We start from the raw sequence: 20,500 nt of genomic DNA on the forward strand, positions 1-20,500 counted from the left end.
TTATCACGTTTATTTTTAGAAGCACATAATTGAAATAAAAAAATTTGTACATGTATTAATTCATTTTCTACTATAAAATATGATAGCTTCATAAAGGCGAGTAAAACATAATGTCTTATTCTTGATAACTTTTTTGTTTTTTCAAGCGAGTGATAAAATTAGGTAGTTTAAAGTTAAGCTATTATCAAGCGCGTATTGTGCATTCAAAAATCGTTTTATTAAACAAATCCTTTGTAATACTTGATATCTTCTTATTATCTGTCCTGATGTACTACAAATGAATATTCGTAATTAAATTTAATCATAATGCGTGTTGTGCGCAGAATCGATTAAGCATATTAAATTCATTAAAATCACGATATATAATAGAACCGTAATGTAATGAACACTATTTAACGCCCGACGAGCATAAGCATAACAGATAACAGAGAAGAAGGAACAAACGTGGAAAGGGTAAAAATAAAAGATAAAGAAGTGTTTGCACCTGTCGGGATCGCGATGGTGATGGTTACACGGTCACGTAACCGACTATACGTGAGAATTCCGTGCGAACGAGTCGAGAGGCGCTGGCGAGCTCATAAGTGGAAAATAAGAGGTCCTTTGTTCCAAAGGGCCTCTTTCCTCGACGACGACGCCGTCCGAGAAATTCTCGATCCTCCCCGGCGATATACGTTTCGACGGTCGACCGATCGAATAGAACGAGCCTTGTTCTATGCGAGAGAGAGAGAGAGAAAGAGCGCGCGCCAAGCCTGAAATCACGCAGCGCAGAAATACTACGGTGTAGTGTGGCGCAATTTATATTGCGCACTGGCGAAAAATTTCGCTATCTCCGCCGCCTGAGAATGTCCGTAAATGAGGCAAGGGTCAAGATTTTACACGGACGCTGATTCATCTCAGGCGTCGGACGTCGCGGAATCTTGCATCTGTTTATTCACCGATAAAGTTAACATGACGTGTGCGCGTAGCATGAATAGTATCATTTAATTTAAACGTATCGTATTATACTTCATTCTGTCAATCACGATCTAATATACATCCGTATATCGCCTGGGTGTAGTAAGTTTGAATAGTTTGCGCGTCGAACGATGGATCTATCAATAGTCAATACAGATCATCGTTATATAACTCCGATATAAAACAGCCGGAGATGTCTAGAATTAAAAAAATTCAGACAGACGAAAAATATATTCTCTTGCAAAACCACGTTCGACAATATTGACGTCAATTTCCAATATTCCGTTTGTTCAGGTTATCCAAGGGAACAAGAACACCTACCTGGAGTCGAAGCACGAACTGGATCCATCAATATGGGCGAGCAAAATTCGTTTCCTACCCTACAGCTACCACCGTCGCACCGTTTGCATGCGCGTCGAGCTCTACGGGTGCCCTTGGAACGACGGCATCGTCTCCTACTCGATGCCCCAAGGTGACAAGCGCAACAATTGGGAATTCTTCGACGCGACTTACGACGGTTATTGGGACGGACAACTTCTTCGCGGTTTGGGACAACTGACAGACGGCAGGATCGGGCCGGAATCCATTAAAATGAGTTACTTTGACAACTACGACAGAAGTCAGGGATGGGTCGGCTGGAAGAACGAATCGAGGTCCGGGCATCCGCTCGAGATCAAATTCGAATTCGACCACGTCAGAGAATTCTCGGCCATTCACATCTACTGCAACAACCAATTCACTAAGGACATACAGGTAATATCTACTTGACATTTTGCGTTTTAGTGTGTAACAAATGATTTTTTAAATTATACATTTATAAAACAGAACCGCGCGTAAATTGAATCATCGTGCATATACTTATATTTCCCTAGAAATATCTTTCTTATCAATATCTTACTTATATATAGATTTTTTTTGTTTAATATATTAAATATAAAACTTATATAAAGTAGAAGACTTACTAAAAAAAATCTGCTTAAAATTGATTTTATGATTAATGGTTGATTTCGAGATTCGTCCTATCTGTCACTGCCCATTAGCTACGTATGTCCATTTATCATATCTCGCTATAAACTTCGAGATCGAGAGGATAACCGTGGCGAGACCGTATTTGCACGATAATAAGCGGGGAAAAACTATAAACGGATATGTGTACGGTATAGAGAGGAAATTGGAATGCCTGACGGCACTGACTTGTCGGTGAGAACGAAACGGCTGCTGAATAAAGTAGGCGGCTGGCGAAGGACGGAGAAAAAGGCGTAAAAAGGAAAGACGGACAGTCGCGGCGAAATGTGCGCAAAGATCCTCCGCCAGCCTTTAATCCACGCCCAGAGAGTAAAAAGACAAAAAAAAAAAGAAAGAATCCATAGGGTTGAGGAGACGGTATACGGCATGAAATCCAGTTTTCACGTTGGAGTCAAGGTCGGACGTAGGATGGGTAACGAGGCGCAACAACGGTTAGCCCCTGGGTTCGGCTGAAACGGACGGAAGGAGAAAAAGGAAACGACTCGCGGCTTGCTGGATCCGCGTTTCGCTTCAAGCGACGGCCGGCGGTGCGCGGTGGCCGTGGCTTTGCCGGAGACGTCAGTTTTTTCCGTAAAAATTTTTCGCCCCCACGGTCCTCTTTACGCCTGAGTGTTTACATAATGGCTCGCTGAACACTCGGCTAATGGCAACGAGATGTATTTTAATAAAATAATTCGGCACTTAGATGCTCGAGATAGCGAGACACAATTTCAAGAAAAATTACCGGGCTACTCTAATAAGAGCTAAACGAACCAATTGAAAATAATTTGTGAACTACAGCGGAATGTCATTTAAACTTTGATCAGTAAATTTTATCAGTTAATGAAATGTTAGATGGAACATGAAACGAGAAAGCCTAGTTTGGAATGTATCAATCTCTTAAACTTCACAGACATAAATCTTTGCTATGGTTATCGAAATTTATTCGAGTCAATCGCACATGCAATATCAAGCACAAGTTAGACGAGGTATATTGTATTTATCTTAATCCACTCAAATTAAAAGCATTGCTGATTCGATGAACGATCGAGAATCACTGAAGATAATTTTCGTCATAGGAGATATAATCAAAAAGTACAACTACGAATTAAATTGCAAATTATGTAAGCTTGTCACGGCAAAAGCTCATACAGGTAAAGTTAATTAATACCCGTGCTGTCAACAGTTATGTAATTCTCGCCGCACCGGGAAAGTTACGAAACTTAATACGCGCGCTGGTTAACCGCGAAAATTTTGCGCCCCATCATCATTCCGCGCGAGAATCCCTACATAATAGGCCACGAAACACTCTCCTACCGGTATCAAGATTTATCTGAATGGAGCGCCTCATTACCCGGCTCGAGCCCGATTGTGCGCCCGCGATCGAGCGAGCTGGAGAACCATGGGGCAGGCCAACGACGAGAGGCAGTCAAGACTGAGGCTACGGCGATTCGTGAGGGAGACCAGCGGAGGGTTTCGCGGGATAGAGACGGGAGGAGATGGAGATCCGAGAGAGACGAACATTGAGAAGAGAGCAGGATGCGACGTTCTTTCTCTCCTTCCCTCCCGCGCTTTCTTTCTCTCTCTCTCTCTATCTCGTGCATACAATGGTAGTAAGCAACGACCGAGAGAGCAGATACGCCACGTATTCAAATACAATACCGACAGTCTGGCAAGTCGGCAGTTCGGGGCGAATGGGGCTGCGGAGTGGCAGAAGCTACCCCTAAACGACCTCTCCTATTAACAAGCGCGCGCTCGCGCGGATAGGACACGTCTCCCGAAAGACAGCGCTTCAAAGCATCGCCAGCTACTACCCCACCTTCCCCACCCTCCTCCACCACCGCCCCGTCTTTCTCTCCACGGCTGCTTCGCGGCTGCCACTTCCTCTACGTCGACTTCCTCATTCTCTCGGCGCATCCGCGGGCGGTAGGCTTCAGTACGTCGAAAATCCATACAGCCTCCCGTCTTTGGGTCTAAGGGAGTTAGATAATCTCGGCTTTGTAATCTTCGTCCCTAACTCCTATGCTGTCTTACCTTCGTACCTCTCTCCCTTTCGCCCGCTCCCTCCGTCTTTCGTCCGTTTCACACGGCTTGGATTCTCCTCGCCGAATTGTCTTACGCCTTCGAGGGATGAAATTAGCATTCCACGCGTCCTCGCTCGCTCGGAACGCGTTCGTGAGATACTCCGTATTATCGAAACCGTCGATGTCATCCCGGAGAGCGCGCCGTTAACTAATTATCTGTTACCGATGGTAATAACGGCGATAATACTGATTACGCGGACGTAATCGAGTATCTGCGGTGTGTGTAGGTGGGTATGCTTCCGATCAAATTAATTCCGCACGGTAGCTCTGAACACATAGTGCTTTATCCGATCGAATCGCGTGCGGTAAATCAGGCTCGATAGTTTAGAATGGCTCCCCTCGTTCACAGAACGCCGCTTATAAAAATATTAATGCGATAATATTATATTGTTATTTTTTTCCCTTGTGTTTCAGATATTCTCCGAGGTCAGCGTTATGTTCAGCATCGGTGGCAAGTACTACACGGGTGATCCCATCGTGTACTCCTACATGGAGGACAAAATCTTCGAGCAACCGAGAAATATCACAATCAAGCTGCACCACCGGATCGGCAAGTTCGTCAAATTGAGATTCAGCTTTGCCTCGCGATGGATTATGATCAGCGAAGTCACTTTTGATTCCGGTGAGTTGTAACGCACGGCGTCTGCAATTTTCTCTACTTTCGCGATTTGCCCTCGCGGTTCGAGTAAAAAGTTCGAAGTTGTGACAAAACGTTTATCGAATCGCGTATATCTAACCAGACACGCAGCTTAATCCAACATTAAAAACCGTAATGTTAGAAATTTTTTCCGTGCGTGGGACGTAAGGACTGATAGATATACATATGTATATATATTAATATTCTGCTTAATAAATGTACACAATTGAAGTTCGATAAAAAATATTTTAAATATATACCGGGCGTAATATAAATTAAAAATATTAATATTATTGTAAATAATTTAAAAAGAATTATAATTTATATAAATAATTTTAACATGTAGTTTTAAAAATGTAAATTTGCACGATTTATTATTACTAATATAGAGTCGGTGTTACTGCCTTACATTTTCAATTAACGAACGTCGTCAAACTTTAGCACCAGAAAATACCGTACTCAGCGGCACGTGTTTCTATCGTGTTGCAGACATCGCTCACGGTAACTTCACCCCGGAAACGCCGCCCACGACCGAGGCCCCGCGATTGCGGGGCAGAACTTTGACTCGCGAAAATCCGCTGCCAGCCGAAGTTCCGGTAGCTAAGCAGGACGATCCAACTTACATGGCTGTGATCATCGGCGTCTTGACCGTCGTAATTCTGCTGCTGGCGGTCGCCATATTCCTAATAGTCACGCGTCACAGACAGCGGAAGAACTTTGCCAGCCCCCTGGGCGCCAAGAGCGCGATTCCGACGGGCAATCATCAGCATCTGTCGCCGGAATCCGCGTACGGCACCACGGAGAAGGATCCCTCCTTGATGACCTACCGGGTCGAGGAACTCGACGACCGGTACGCCGGCACGAAGCTCACGACCCTGCCGCGCGATCTCAATGATCGTCTTTTGGGCGATGTCAGGCTTGACGAGTACCAGGAACCTTTCCACGAGAACAAGTATCGGGAATCTCCTCATGCGGCGTACTACGGATACAGCACGGTTGTTGTAGACAACAAGGACCTCCACGACAACGTAGAGCAGTCTGGTGAGTCGAGTCCCTTTTGAACTTCTTCAGCATGGCCGCGGTGCTTCAGAGTACAATTACGAAATAGACGAAATAGCCTAACTATACCGCGCGTTACTTAGTTTAATAACCCTTTGTGTATTTGCACGCAATCTCAAATACCTATTTTACCTGACTCGCGATCCTCAAATTTATCAAATATAAATCATGTAATAATAAATATGTCGCCTGAAAAAAAGGCGCTTTACTCGCAGGGCAGTGAAAAAAAATTGTTTTTGCTGCACAGATGCCACGTATGATTATGCAGTACCAATGCCCGTGCCTAGCGTAAGCAGCGATCAAGATAGCGTGTTCTCGAAATCGTCCTCCAGAGGTAGCGCAAAGGTGAGACATAAAAACATTTGTCACATTGAGAATTAAAATCTCAAGTTGAAATATCTTCAATGACATAACTATGATTTTTTTCTTTCGCATTATGCGTAACTCGAATCATAAAAATAGAATTCTTCATAACAATTATTTAAAAACTAACAAATTAAAACGAAGATTAGAAACATGTTCCTTTTCTGGCTATTTTGGAAGCGAAAGAGCATTTTCTGTGAGACGTGTTTGCCGGACACACGAAGGCGTTAACGTTTCATGTGCTTTTCCGATGCATTAGGCGTGCTTGCAGAGCTTTTTTCCGCCGCCACCGCCCCCGATGAGCGCACCACCTCTTCGAGGTTCCAACAACTTAACGTACTCGAATCCACCGAGTCCGGAACCAGTTTGCGAGCGTGAGCGTAGAAGTAGTAAGCGCCGCGAGCACTCCTTGCACAGATACGCGTAAGGACTTCTCGCAGCCCGCAGGATATTCATGAAAAGCGAAAGGATCGAAGATATGATGGATTCTTCGTTACTGCGAGCAACGAGATCGCGTGATCGAGCGAACCCTCCGGCACTGGTTCACCTTCCAAGAATTCTGTTCCATTTCACGTTCCAATAAATATAACTTCTTTACTTTTGCAATTGGTTGAGAAATTCATGTTTAACTAATAATAGTCTTGCTTTATTATGTCGCGGTAGTAAAAGATACGCTTTTTATTGATCCAATTTCATATTTTTATCATAATTCTCGTTTTATAGCGCTTTTATCATAGCAACTCGATGAGTATTCATTCATACTCTCTAAAAGTCGAAGAGTGAAATGTCACTTAAAACGAGTGAAATGCAAGTGTAACGCGAAAAGTAAAAATTAAGCCTGTGCACTTCGCCACTCTAAAAAAGAGTAAAAATGCGTTCTATAAGTTGGAAAGTGAAATCGCACTCTATTTGAGTAAAAGGGCACTTTTTTGTGCAGTAGATCAGTGTTCATAGGAATGAATTACGTTACTCTACAATTTTGAGTGGAAAATTTTACTCCGTTAGAGTCATTTATCAGTCGATCTTGAATGAATCGTGATTCACTATAGCTTTAGAGTGAGATCATGTCACTCCGGTAAAGTAGCCGCTTTAAAAATTTTAGTGAAAAATTCACTCCTACATTATAAGTGCCCGCACTTACTCAAATTAGAGTGACAACTCTCTCTTTTGGAGTGACTATCGCAATCACTCTAGTATATTAGTGACAAAACCACTCGAATCTATGAGATTTAGAGAGTACGCTATTATCAACTGTACAAATTAAATTGTCGTTTCTTGACGTGTCTCTTCTCTTTGTGAAAAAATTGTTGATAGAATTAAATTATTCACACGCGTGGTCCTGAATTTTGCAAAGCGTTCCACACGCTTTACTCCATACGCGCATTTTACAATATTTATACGCGTCGGAAGGGAAGGAACGCAAGCATGGAGCAGAGTAAAATAGCTCCCAGTGCCGGTGAGGATACTATGAAAACACGCGCGCGCTGTTAATCCCGAGGTAAAGACCGGTGGCAAAAGTAACACGTTGTATATTTCGAAGTAAACGCTGTGAGCGACCGCGCGGCGAAAGGGGTCGTAATCCCGCTTGTTACAACGACGATATTTTTTTCTCCTCGAGTTTAGCGCATCGCGAGAAAAAGAAAGGAAGAAAAAAACGACGCGATCGCGGCGCGGTCGCGTCCGTCGCGAAACCAGAGACCCTCTTCTCGACGAGCACTGCCATCGACGAATTATACGAAAATTTTTTCCAAACATATTGTAGGCGACAATCTCGAGCACGGTCTTTTCAGGAGATTCGACCTACGATATTCCTACGGATAAGTGTAATCTCGTAATCGAAGCTGTATTAAATAATTAAATTGGCATATCAGTTTTTAATGGTAAAGTGATGACCTCGTGCAAAACTGCGACTCTTCCGGAGATTCGCTCGCGAGATTCACGAAAATTGACAATGTGAAAATCGCGATGTACGCTCGACGTTTTTTTTCCCCAAATGTCCGCGGTTTTCATATTACTCATTGGTGGAAGAAGAGTCGACCTCTTCAGCATCCATCACGTTTTAACACTGCCAGGTCTCTCCTCCTACGCTCGCGAAGTGGAATTTCGCGAACGGGATGTAACTTATGACATTGCGAAACGCCACTTCCGCCCGTCAATCTCTCCAAGTGGCACGGGCAAACGATGTGTACAACCGTTACGGAGAATATACACACGTCAACGCGTGAAGACGAATTTTCAAGGAAGAGTCGCGTTAATGATTTGGTCTGTTTCGGCGCGCATGTGCAACAAGATCGAGCTCGCTATCGATCCAGGAGGAAACGCGCGCGCGGCAAACCAGGGGGGAAGAAAAACGACCGGGGAGGGGAGTGGGGCGGGGGGATCGGGATGAGATATTTATCCGATGGCGCGATCGTTACGTCGGATCGAAGAGATAATTAATTACCGGCTTGATGGAATAAGCGGGCGTTTCAATTATTCGCGCGCACGAACGTGTACGCCAGGCGACGCGACGCGACGCTTGACATCGGGGAGAAAAAAGCCGCGACGAGATCGACGTAACGATATTTAAAGGAGCGAACGATAGCGAGCTTCGATGCCCGCCTCACACAAGACTGACGTCATATAAATAATTCAGTAACCCGACCTGCGCCATGCACGCGCGCGTCGTATTATTTATTGTGCCGTGACGAATCTTTAATTTATATATACATATATATATATATGTTTATATATATACGTACGAACAAAATAAATATATATATATATAGATATATAGATACAAAAAAAGGTAATTGCCGCAAAAGGTAAAACGTATTATCGTGCGACGACGAATTTTAAGCGTATAATAGATTGTATAAGCCCAACTTTATTTCTCTATCTCTACCAACATCGCCTTCATGCAACGAGGAGAATCGAGAAGCTACCAGCGTTAAGGAACCGACAATACAGGGATGAGACAACAATAACTACATGTGTACGTAATTGAACAAAAAAAAGAGAAAAAAAGGAGAAGCGTATAGGAAGATTCGAGATATCGGGTGCGCAAGGATGAGAGAGAGAGGCCCTCGACCACATTGTGATATATAATGAAAAAGAGCCCGGCTCTCGCGAGTAACATACATATATATATAGATATATATATATATAGGCACGTTATATGCTTAAGCGTGCCTTGCGCGCGGTGGAGCTCTCCCTTGAATTTCGCCCTGAAAGAGCGGCCGTAAAGTGCAAGCGACTCTCTTTCTCCCCCCTACACGGTCGGACGGAACGGCGATGGCCTGGGGTGCACCTGTGTGCGCGGCGCGAAATTTATTATCGGTTTAAATATCTGACGTGGAACGTGGCATGAAATTTAAGGCTCGTTCGGCGCTTTTACCGCGAGCCGTTCAAATAGCGTCCCCCTCCCCCTCCTCGCCCACTCCCCCCCGTACGATTATTTGATCGTCCATTGACCGCTGCACTTTCCTCGATTACCGATCGTAATCTATTAAACTAAATTTTTCTCTCATTTCATCGGGTCCGGTCTCCCTTCCTCTCCCCCCTCCTCTCTTGCCCAGCATCGCTCTCTCCGGGTCTCGCTCTCGCGATCCCGCACGTCCCGAGACCGAAACGCGCGATGCTAATTGACATTCCGCTATTTTTTATCTCAACAACAAACCGAACGAGTGATATTCGCGCGCGTATCGGTTTTTTGATTAAGCGCGAGACAGTTTGGCTCGTCGAGGAGAAATTTAATCGAGCGTTTCCCCGCCGCGCAGGGTCGCGCCCTTTTCGCGGCAAGAGCGGCGCGTCAGCCGTCTACAACGATTGGAAACATTGCTATGTATATTTAGTGTTTAATCGATATCGTAGGATGTTAGGGAATTTTAAGAGAAAACTAACAGTGACAGCTTTCGAACGCTTCTCTCGAGTGTAAATATTAACCGTTAGGGACCTCGTACCATATACACAACACTTTCTTCAAGCGCCTTAAGTTGGGGAGGGGGGGGGCACCAAGCAAATAATTTCGTCGCAATAATAATCGTCGTCTTTTAAGGGCGCGGGGGATATCACGTACAAGCGGTTATCGTTATCGTAATAGGGCAACGGCGCGGCGGACCGACGACAAAATGGCCCGCGCGTCGCCCTTTAAAAGGTCCACGTGAGCTCGATCTTCGATTTCGCCGCCTTTTAAGGCCGAGATCGGTCGTTGGTCGTGCTCGCCCTGAGTTTCCTCTTCGTCGACGGCTCTCGATAATTTTCTCGTTCAGCGGCACCGTGATCGATTCGCCGCCGAGCTATCGTTACCGCGACACGGAAAATTCGAGTACCCTGTTCACCCTCTCTCGTACTTCCAGCCGCTGACAGTCCGCTCCTGGCAATAATTGTCAATTTGTCTCAAGCGAACGTGAAACATGTGCACGTGCGCGCTTCGCGCGACGCGACGCGACGCACATCGCGGGCGAGCTAGATCAGTTAATCGGTAAGAGCGAGAGAAAGATAGCGGGAATGTTAGCGGGAAAGTTAGTTTGTCTTAAAAAGAAGTTGCGCGCGAGTTAAGGGAGATCTTCTCTCCGGCGAAGGAAACGATAAACGATGACGAGGGAAGACACTCTCGTATCTGCTCACGGCGTACTTCGTAGGGGGATATCTTATGTCTCTTTTATACTTGTCTGAAACCGCACAAGCTGCCGACAGTGCCAGTTAATGTCCTTCTATTACGACGCGATCGTTTTCTACAATCGTCTGTAATTTCGCCGCCACACTTTTTCCACAACTTCTCATTAACATTTTTGTACTTTTATATCATATGTGGCGTTTCTACTTCTGTTTCTATATTGCCGCGACACGTTTACCGCAACTCATCACTTTCCTAAGTAAATTACTCTGAGCTAAAAAGAAGTTTCTACACGCAGAAAAATATGTACCTGTGCAAGTAAATATTACTTGTTTTAAGTGGATAAGTTAATATATCCGTTTATAAATCTATCATAAAGTCATCATAAGCATCACATTTACTCAAAACATATTCAGTATCTTAGCAAGTTTAAATTCTTCAAAAACAAGAATATTTAATTAATACAAAAATTCGGTTTGCTTATTATACAGAGTCTATGGAAGAGAATCATATACTTTAATAAAGATGTCACATTTTCTTGAGAACAGTTTGTTTGCTATTTGAATCAAGTATAAATTTTATCCCTCTATAAATCGCTTACTACCAAAAAGATATTATATTCTTGATGATGATGATATGATGATGATGATTGATTCCTTTAATTCCTAAGTGGAACATAGGGCTTCTTAGGAAGTTCTTGTGCGGAGCGGTACAGTTTAGAATATTAAAATTACTGTAATCAGGTAGACTCGAGCCCGGTTCTTCGTGGTTACGAGACACTTTACTCCACTAGACCACATCTCTGATATTCTTAGTGCTGCAGTATTAAGTTTTCAGAAGAAGTAATTCATTGATTTTAAGTATTTCATATTCTTACCTAAAGAGTCATGGCAAACTAGCCCATAAAAATAAAAGTAATTACTTGTTCCGAGATAACATTGTTTCTAGAAAAAATATACTTATTTCAATTGAGAACATGGATTTACTCCAAGCAAGAATAACTTTCTTCCACTATATGTTGTTTCTTTTGATTCTGTTGCATAGAATTGAAAGAAACATACTAAAAATTTCTTCTATCTAATAAATATTCCTGCGTTAATATTCAAATTAATTCTAGCTTTTCTTCGATAAAGTTTCATAATATTCTTGAAAAAAGAATATATTCTTCTTTTGGAGCACAAAATGATGAGCTTCTCCAAGACTTGTGACGAGGATATTTTAAAACTATTATTAAAAAACTATTCTTTGTTGAAGAAAAGTACTACTTAAAACAAGTAAAGTAAAATAATTGCTTTCCTTGGCTGAGAATGATATTTTTCTGTGTGTACTCTAGTCCGTTCTCTAATGTATAAAACAACCCGAACAGCGAGAACGGCGATTGTTAAAGACAATGCGTGTAGATTATCCGAGCTTTCGAGTATACCACCAACGTACAAAGACCCCTCGAGGACGTGAATAATGGCATCTAGTACCGACTGGCCAATCCGTTAGAACTAGTTCGAGCAGAACCGGATGCCATTATCTACCTCCTAGGAGTCAAATTGGACATGGTCATAATTTCGAGTTATTCTCGTCAGCAACAAGAAACGTTTAATAATCTCGGGGCGTAAAGGGGCGTAAAGACTCGTTCTCGCGAATCGCGCGCGCGCGCATGTTACACAAGTTAATTCTTATCGCCCGCTCTCGTAGCATCGGAACGCGGTGATAGCACTGTCTTGGCTCACCGTACGGGTTCCTTGCCCCCGGTATACACGTATTCTTACGCCAGTCGTAAGTTTTCTTCCGGCCGCGCCGTGTCGAGGGCGATACAACGATACGGCCGCGGCTCTCGTCGATATAACCGAGATACGACACGATCGGTTCTGCATCGGTACGTACAATGTGCACAGGAACACGGCGCGGGCCGCAGCAGCCGGTGCGACCGGGGAAAAGTCTCGGGCATAAATCACGCATGCAGCCCTTTTTCTATCTGACATGAGAAATGCGGGAAGAAGCCTCCGGTTGAACCGACGACACGGGGTCCGACGGAGAGCTCGCGGCAGACGAAAACGAGGGGGGAAACTGGCCCATCTTTTATACGACGACACGTAAGTGCGTGCGCGTACATGCGACTCTACGAGGGAGCATGAAAAAAAGAAAGAAATGAACCAACTTGAGAGGTCGCTTGATCAATCGGCCTTTGGAGCTGCATTATGCTCGCGGGCATATCGCAATTAATGCTGTTTACGAGTAGAAACTGCCGAGAGAAATTGCACAAAAATTTATTTACGTGATTATCCTTAATTAAACGGACAAGTTTCGTGAAATAAATCGATATAATTATTTCTCCTTATATTTGTGGCCGAAAGTGCTTTTAATACGCACGATAAGCTCATCGGCGCGTTATTTGTTATCTCGCAATTTTCACAAGAATATAATTCTTGTACGGATTACGATTGCACGTACGAATTCGACCACGTATGATTTGACCACGCGAAAAACTTGTCGAGAGCGGACACCGTGTACATAAAAGATCGATCGTATGAAATACCTCGCGTCTGGCTGTACTATACTCTATTGTAGAAAGTCGAAGAGAGCGCGCGGTGAGCAGATACGACGACGACGACAAACGACAACGATGATGGTTTATCAATAGATTTAGCACAAGCGATAATAGGGAAAACTTTCCGCCACCCCGAAGGTATTAAACGCGCCGCATAATCTCTCGATGTATATAGCGAACTGTAATTTATACGTACATATGTGTAAACGTATTATAAATACACCCGCGTCGATGCGCGGGAGCGACCATTTGTATATAACTGTATTATATAGCGTAAAACGAGTACGGAGGGCGGTACCATTGTGAGTGTAATTATATTGATCAATAGCATAACGCGAGTACCGGATGCATATTTGATATTTGTGTGCCTGTATCCCTTTTGTATGCTATCGAGATAGATAAAAAAAAACACAAAAACTATACATATTATATTGTATTAATTGCGACGTAGACGACTACGAAGTGTGTAACGTAAAAAACGCATACAGTACACGAACAACAAGAATACATACACGCATGCGTACATGGAGTCATACACACAAATACGTCGGGCTAACCGGCCGACGAATAAAATAAAACTTTTAGCGAAGCGAAGAGGTTCTTATAAAAGTTTTTTTATAAACCTTGGAAAAATCATCTTGTTCCCTTATCATCAGGCTTTTTCGCCAAGCAGAAAAATGTAGTTCCTATAAATCTTATCTGATACCCTTCTAAAAAATTGCTACATGTAATATCGCGCGTCAACCTTGATTACGAGACTAATTATTTTAGCCAGTTTCAACAATTGCGTTATCGCGCATAAATACAATGAAGAATTTTCAGACTGCAGCGGATATTCGAGAGCCAATTATCTAGGTAATTGTAGAATAATCCAATGACTAGTACGCTTAATTGAAAATCTCTGGAGATTTCATAAATAATCTTTAATCTTCATAAATGAATATACATTGAAAGTACGAAGCATTGGATACTTAAAGCCAACTGGGATCTGCTGAATCTGTTTATTAGCTATTCTGTGAAATTATTTATATTTCTAGCTAGCGTTCTGAAAATTCAGATTAATACCAGCGACATATTTCAAAGCACCAAAGTACGGGTTACGTTACAAATTTTTATGCATATTACAGTAAAAAAAAAAATAGAATTTTAAATTTAATTTTGTTCATAATATAATTATACAATAACTCATATGAGAAGCTTAGCTTTTCGTTTTTCCATTTAATGTTTTAATTAAATCAACCGACACATTTTTATGTTGTGACTTCAATAAGTTATTCTCAAATTGGATTAACTTTCAAAGGCAATAACCATCATTGTTTTAATAACGAGTACACGCGAATATACACGGTAAAAACTTTTATTTTAGACGTTTTACAAACTGCCTAAACGTACCCCGCGTACAGGTCACGTCACGCTGGGCTTTCGCAGTGTCTGTCGTCCTTTCATCGTACTAATTTGGCACCGTCAACGACGTCATTTGTCATTCTAATGGCCAGAACGACGACCGCGTTTTTAATGACTCGAGGGTGAGAGTGGCACTCTCTCTCTCCGTGCGTTCCCTTCCATTTCACCACCCCCCCATTCTCTTTTTTCGCAAGTTCCTCTTTAATTTGCCCTCGACACGCTGCTTTACGCTTCATCCTCCAACTTCTCTCCCTCTCTCTCCTTCTCTCTCTCTCTCTCTCTCACTCACATACTTACTCATTGTCTCTCTCATTCGCTCACTCGCTCGTCTCCACCCTTCCTTATCCATTCAACCATTTTCTTTCAAGAAAACGCAATGTAAAGCCGAGGAAAAGGCTCATGCCTCTTCTTCCTCCTTACTCTTTCTCTTTATGTTATACTCTTCCTTTCCGAGTTCGTATTTTGTCTAGCCAGTTGTATCTTAAAGCTTAGATGCATAAAAGGACCATTTTGCCAATGTATTTCTTCGCCTATAATACTATTTCAATACATTGCAATACCTTATCGTTTTATCCCATTACTCATCATTGATTTTTCTGAACATGTTCTAAACGTATTTCACAAGTGTGTCTATCCTCTCGAAAAAAGATAATATACAAGAAAACATTTTTTTAAATTTATACTTTAATACAATAATATGTATAAATAAATATAGATTATAATAAAATTATTGCAATCATAAAGGTAAGTACTTTCAAAATATTAAGCATGTTTTTAACTACACATTTCATAAAATTTACGCACCTTTGCCTTTCATTATCTTCTTTTCATTACACTATCAAATACAAAACAGGCTTTCTTTTATATGCTCTAAATGTGGCAATACTTAAAGAAACTCAATACATAATTGAAATAGGGAAAGGCGGATGAATGATCATTCGGAAAATTTAGCTGTTACTACGGGAAAAATAAGTCACGATCGAGTACATTTACCTGAGCAAGGAAAACGCAAGGTGAGTTGGCTAATGCTTTTTGTGAAACTCCCTGATGATTATTATTTCTCATTCATCAAAGCGTTACGGCGTAAGTGTTACGACGACAAATACGAGGCGTCTCGCCCTCGAAAATACTGCTGCATCACATTCCGAAATTACGGCGAATCCTAACGCAAGGGGTGGCACGCACGGAGGAGTTCCTTTGTGCCGTGTTGTGTTCCGCACTGCCGCCGCGGTTATCGTCCGCCCTAATTTGGACTTCGATTAGGTTCACCTACCATTTACGCAGTTGGCGAGGTACGGGCATCTTTGTGCACAGGGACGCATACGTTATCATCCGATCGGAAAAAAGAACATTGATGTGATATGAGATCATTGGTTTCTCACTTCGTTTACACGTGACAAAGGTTGTAGTCTATTTGATGCTACTAATGCTTTTGAAGTGTTCTTCTTCTTTTTCTTCTTCTTCTTCTTCTTCTTCTTTCTTCACTAAAAGGAAGAAAAAGAAGAATGTTTCGAAGCATTTGTAGTGTTAAATGAACCGCAGCTGAAATTTGCCGGCTAAAGACGACAATCTAGAAAGGTCGCGATTATTATCTTCATCACCGTAAATATGATTTCAGCATTGAATTAAACCCTGGTAATCGTGCGCGCGAGTTTCTGTTTCAAAATTTCGTACTTCCACTCGCGATACGACAATTGTTCTCGCTGCGTCTCGTAACTCACAACAGAAGCGGGGATTGTATCAAGCTCTACTCTCCGTACGGTTACCTCTCAGCGCTGCGGTAATTGTTTGTGATCACGCGTCGCGATTAGGAGAGAAATTTCGGCGGCGGGCTCAACCGTGACGATATATTCTGGCGGTTGTCGCCGCGATAAACCGGAGAGGGTTTGTTGTAGCCGCGGGCTAGCAGTAGGTACCCGCGCGTCGAAGTAAATCCATCCCTGACGTCGTCGGCCACGGCGGCGGAACTTTGCCGACCGGATGCCGAGCGTCGGTGGCTCGACAATCGCGTGCTCCTGGAATTCTGTGCGTGTGGGTGCGTGTGGAGGGACGTACACGGAACTACGAAATCACGGGGTTCGACGCATAATGTACGACGCGAGCACAATTTGTGCCACGGTACCTGAAATTCGCTCCAGGACTCTGAATTATGAGGAGGGATAAGCTTTACTACGCGACCACGCTCTGAGGTCAATTTCGTACACCACATTTTATCGATCGGTCGACGCTCCCGAGGGGGGCAGGAGGGGTCAGAGCGATTAGAATACAGACCCGAGGCTGCTTCGCAAGCAATTAAACGGATAAACTACCGAGTGCTTACAATGCGAGCGTAAAAAAAGGGGAAGTATCAATTACGCCTCGTAACATGAAAGGGTAGAGAATTAAGAGGCTTAGCCTCACATCGTGTGAGCTTTAAAGACATTAATCGCCAACTCTGAGCCGCACGATCCCTTAATCCGCCGCCATTACGCTTTATCCGAGTATTAAAATCCGAATCGCGTAAAATTTGTGAGAGTAAATCTATTCGTCTATAACAATTATGCAAATAATATTGTAAAATTTGTTTCCTAATATTGGAAAAGACAGTCACGAATTGCGAGCATAATCAATTTGCACCTGACGCAAATATATCAAATACGCACAGAAAAAAAGTGTCAAAAAACTTATACTATATTCTATAATCTTTTTACAAGAATTTCAATTTTTTATTTCAACTTTTTTTCTTGATTGAACTATATAAGACTTTATTCAAGCAAGTTTATTTCGTTTATATATCTCTTTTCAAGATTATAGATTGTTGCGTATATACGAGTATATAAGTCTTAATATTTGATACTTCTCTTTTTCCTGTGTAGTTCTTTTCCTTTATCATATCACAAACAAACAATTATAAGTTACAGTCCAGCTTGCATTTTTAATAGATGGTCATATTGATACGAAACAAGAAAGGTGAAAAGTGGCATCGTTTTCATCGAAAGTATCTACGGGGAAACTCTGGACGTTCGCGTTTAGGTGCGCGATGCCAGCCAGTCCCTTCAGGAGAAGGGGTCCTCATGCCAAGGCTCGTTGAGAAAAATGGACGACAATTCGAAGCAGACGGTGCCCAAGCGGAGGCGCCAGCAATTCTTTACGCGGCGTGTCGGTGTCAAGAGGTATCGGATGTCACATGGGCGAGTCCGAAGACAACTATTCTCACCGCTCTGGTGCGGGATGCTCGTCGGAGCTCGTCGCTGTCGCTCTCAACGGATCGTTAATGCCTCGCGTTCGCGCGAGCTCTCCTCGCGCGTCCGTGTCTTTGTTTCTGTCCGCTTCGCGCAAAATTGCCAGAGGAGGAAGTCACCACTCTGCAAGCTGCGTAAGCTCCCCGGTATCACGATATTCCACCCGCCGAGGTATATATCGCGTACGCACGGCACGTTTTCAAAGCCGCCAAATTGCCCGGCAAATTCATAATAGCTTTTATAATTGGGAAGACAGCGCGCAGCCGCCCGCAGACGATTTATTCTCGGGTGAAGTTGAACCCGCAAGCGCGTTGATCCCTCCGCGTGTCTTATTCGACGAAGCCTGAATAAAGTGGAAAAAATAGAGCCGGCGGGGAATACGCATCACGACGAGAATTTCATATTGCAATATTGTCGTATTAACCGTTTTGTAAATCACATTTAAGAACTAACAGAAAAATTGAATATACCTGTACAAAGTTTACGTCATACATCATATTGCGTAGCATTTAAAGAATCGTTATAGAAGATTAATTTACTCTCTATACATATGTTAACTTTATAATATGTAATAAATAAATGTATTTCTACACAATTCTTTGCAAGAATAAATCGCAATCAATCCTTAATATAATTATTCAATTGCCTCTCTTGATAGCAGAAAGATTAAACTTTGTAATAAATAAGAAAAGTTTATAACATACATCTCTCATGCACAAGAATTATTGCAGAACGTTAACTTCTTTAACGAATATAGCAATTCTAGCTACGCAAGGAGAACTGTGATAAACCCGAACTTTCAGTTTGTCTCGAAGATGCTAGTGAAATGTATGTGACACGAATGCACCCACACAGACGTAAAGCGCGAGTGGATGTGGCACAAACAAGAGAGAGGCGCCGCGACATCCCTTCATCGTTCCGCCCGATCTTCGACGTTCCGACCTTCCCTGGCGATGACATCTAGGGCTCAGCCGCGAGGAGATCCACGATGAAATCGAACCGACGGGCTAATCCTCTCCAAGCCACTCCGGCGAGTTGTACCGGGACGGCTCGTACTCGAAAATGACGTCGCGCGACATTGCGATCGAATTGGCCAGCTGAATTACGCGCTCGGGCAGACAAGGGCCGGCGATGGCGATCCTTTTAATCGCCGATCGCACATGACGGGGCCTGCGTGGGACCGCCGTTCGCTCCTCGTCCCGACGGCCGGATATGGCGAGGCCTCGAGTGACTGTCGCACAAATGCACAATCGTGTATCAGCGCGTTGCATTTTTACGCAACGACCGCGACGCAAAGCACGGCGCATCCAATTGCGGGCACTTTGCTCTACGCTTGATTATCTAATTGATCAATTGGGACCCCCGCGGTGATAATGAACGTTCACTTTATAACGCGTACTCAAAGGCATCAGCTATTTTGTTCCTTCATTGTCCCCCCTCCCAGTTCCCGGTACGGTATTCATGCGTATCCGCCTTGTTAAAACTGCATGCAATTTTTAGATGGCTTTTAAAGCTTTAAAAAGGAAAAAAAGAAACCAGAGAATAATCGGAAAATATTTACTGCGGACAAATGCAATACCTATATCGTTCCCTCGTGACTTTATTTTACATGTCGTACGTAATGAAATGGTATTCAGCATCAGGTTAAATTATGTTACTTCGTTGTCGCAAAGTTTTATTAATAGGAACAATTATACCAAGCGGAACTGTGATACAGAGAGAAACGTTTATACTGTAACCGCAGCAATGACTATTCTGTATCTGTCTGCGGATACTTTGTTGCGTATACTCGACACTCGACTATATAATTGATCAATTGCGTTTCTGCAGTAATGAGCAGCATTTGATTATCCGCTCTCGATAGTATTATGCCCTTCCTTTCAACAGTTTATTATTAGTATAACATTGGATATTCCGTTAATTCTGTAACCAATATTTATTTTGCCACCGTTAATTGTTATAATATGCCATTGCCCCGTGATACGATATTATCATCATAGAGGAAAATATAATTTCTTTACTAACAAAGAATTTTAAAATAGTTTTAGGAATAATTTTTCATTAAAAATTTTCAATACTGCAATTATTTTAAATCACCGAAATACAAGTGAATAGTTTTAATGTACACGATCGCACAAATTTTTCATCAACCACACATCACTGTAATTTAATAAAACATTTTAAAAACATGATAGAATTTCCGCTATATTAGTTTGACGTATCGCCCGGAAATGTAAAATAATTAAAAACGGGACAGACGTCAAAACAAACGCTAAAAAATAAAGTGGTTTTAAAAAAATATATCTACCTGATATATATCGGAGTGATGCAGAATTTTACAAGCTTGCTTTACGTTCTCGATTTTATTTGTAAAAACAATTTATTTATGTGCGAGTGTATAACTTGTAAAAGTTATTATTATTCAGCATTCATTTATTTCAATCATTTATGTTCATTGTTTGCGAGCACGCATAAAGCCGTATTAGAGGCTACGGTAATTCGCGTGCTAATGATTTCAAACGTGAGATGATGATTTTATTAAAATTTCTCGTCCAGAGAGAAACCACAGAGGCGCGTGAGTTTTCTCCTCTCTCTCTCTCTCTCTCTCTCTCTCTCTCTCTCTCTCTCTCTCTC

At 42.6% G+C, this 20,500-nt stretch overlaps 1 protein-coding gene across 2 annotated transcripts in view; it reads left to right on the forward strand.

Annotated features, from left to right (window-relative positions):
- LOC112455432 (discoidin domain-containing receptor 2-like) overlaps nt 1-13,835 on the forward strand; it is a 100,884-nt gene extending 87,049 nt beyond the window's left edge. For both annotated transcript variants that reach the window (XM_025017332.1, XM_025017334.1), the window contains exons 5-9: nt 1,249-1,707; nt 4,458-4,665; nt 5,170-5,721; nt 5,987-6,084; nt 6,362-13,835. In XM_025017332.1, the coding sequence (XP_024873100.1) occupies nt 1,249-1,707; nt 4,458-4,665; nt 5,170-5,721; nt 5,987-6,084; nt 6,362-6,529 (1,485 nt within the window). In that variant the 3' untranslated portion in view covers nt 6,530-13,835. The remainder of the gene's footprint in view (nt 1-1,248; nt 1,708-4,457; nt 4,666-5,169; nt 5,722-5,986; nt 6,085-6,361) is intronic.
- The last annotated feature ends 6,665 nt before the right edge of the window (nt 13,836-20,500 follow it).

Source organism: Temnothorax curvispinosus, unplaced genomic scaffold, assembly GCF_003070985.1.
Source record: "Temnothorax curvispinosus isolate PA1 unplaced genomic scaffold, ASM307098v1 QBEX01006086.1, whole genome shotgun sequence".
Classification (NCBI taxonomy): Eukaryota; Metazoa; Arthropoda; class Insecta; order Hymenoptera; family Formicidae; genus Temnothorax; species Temnothorax curvispinosus.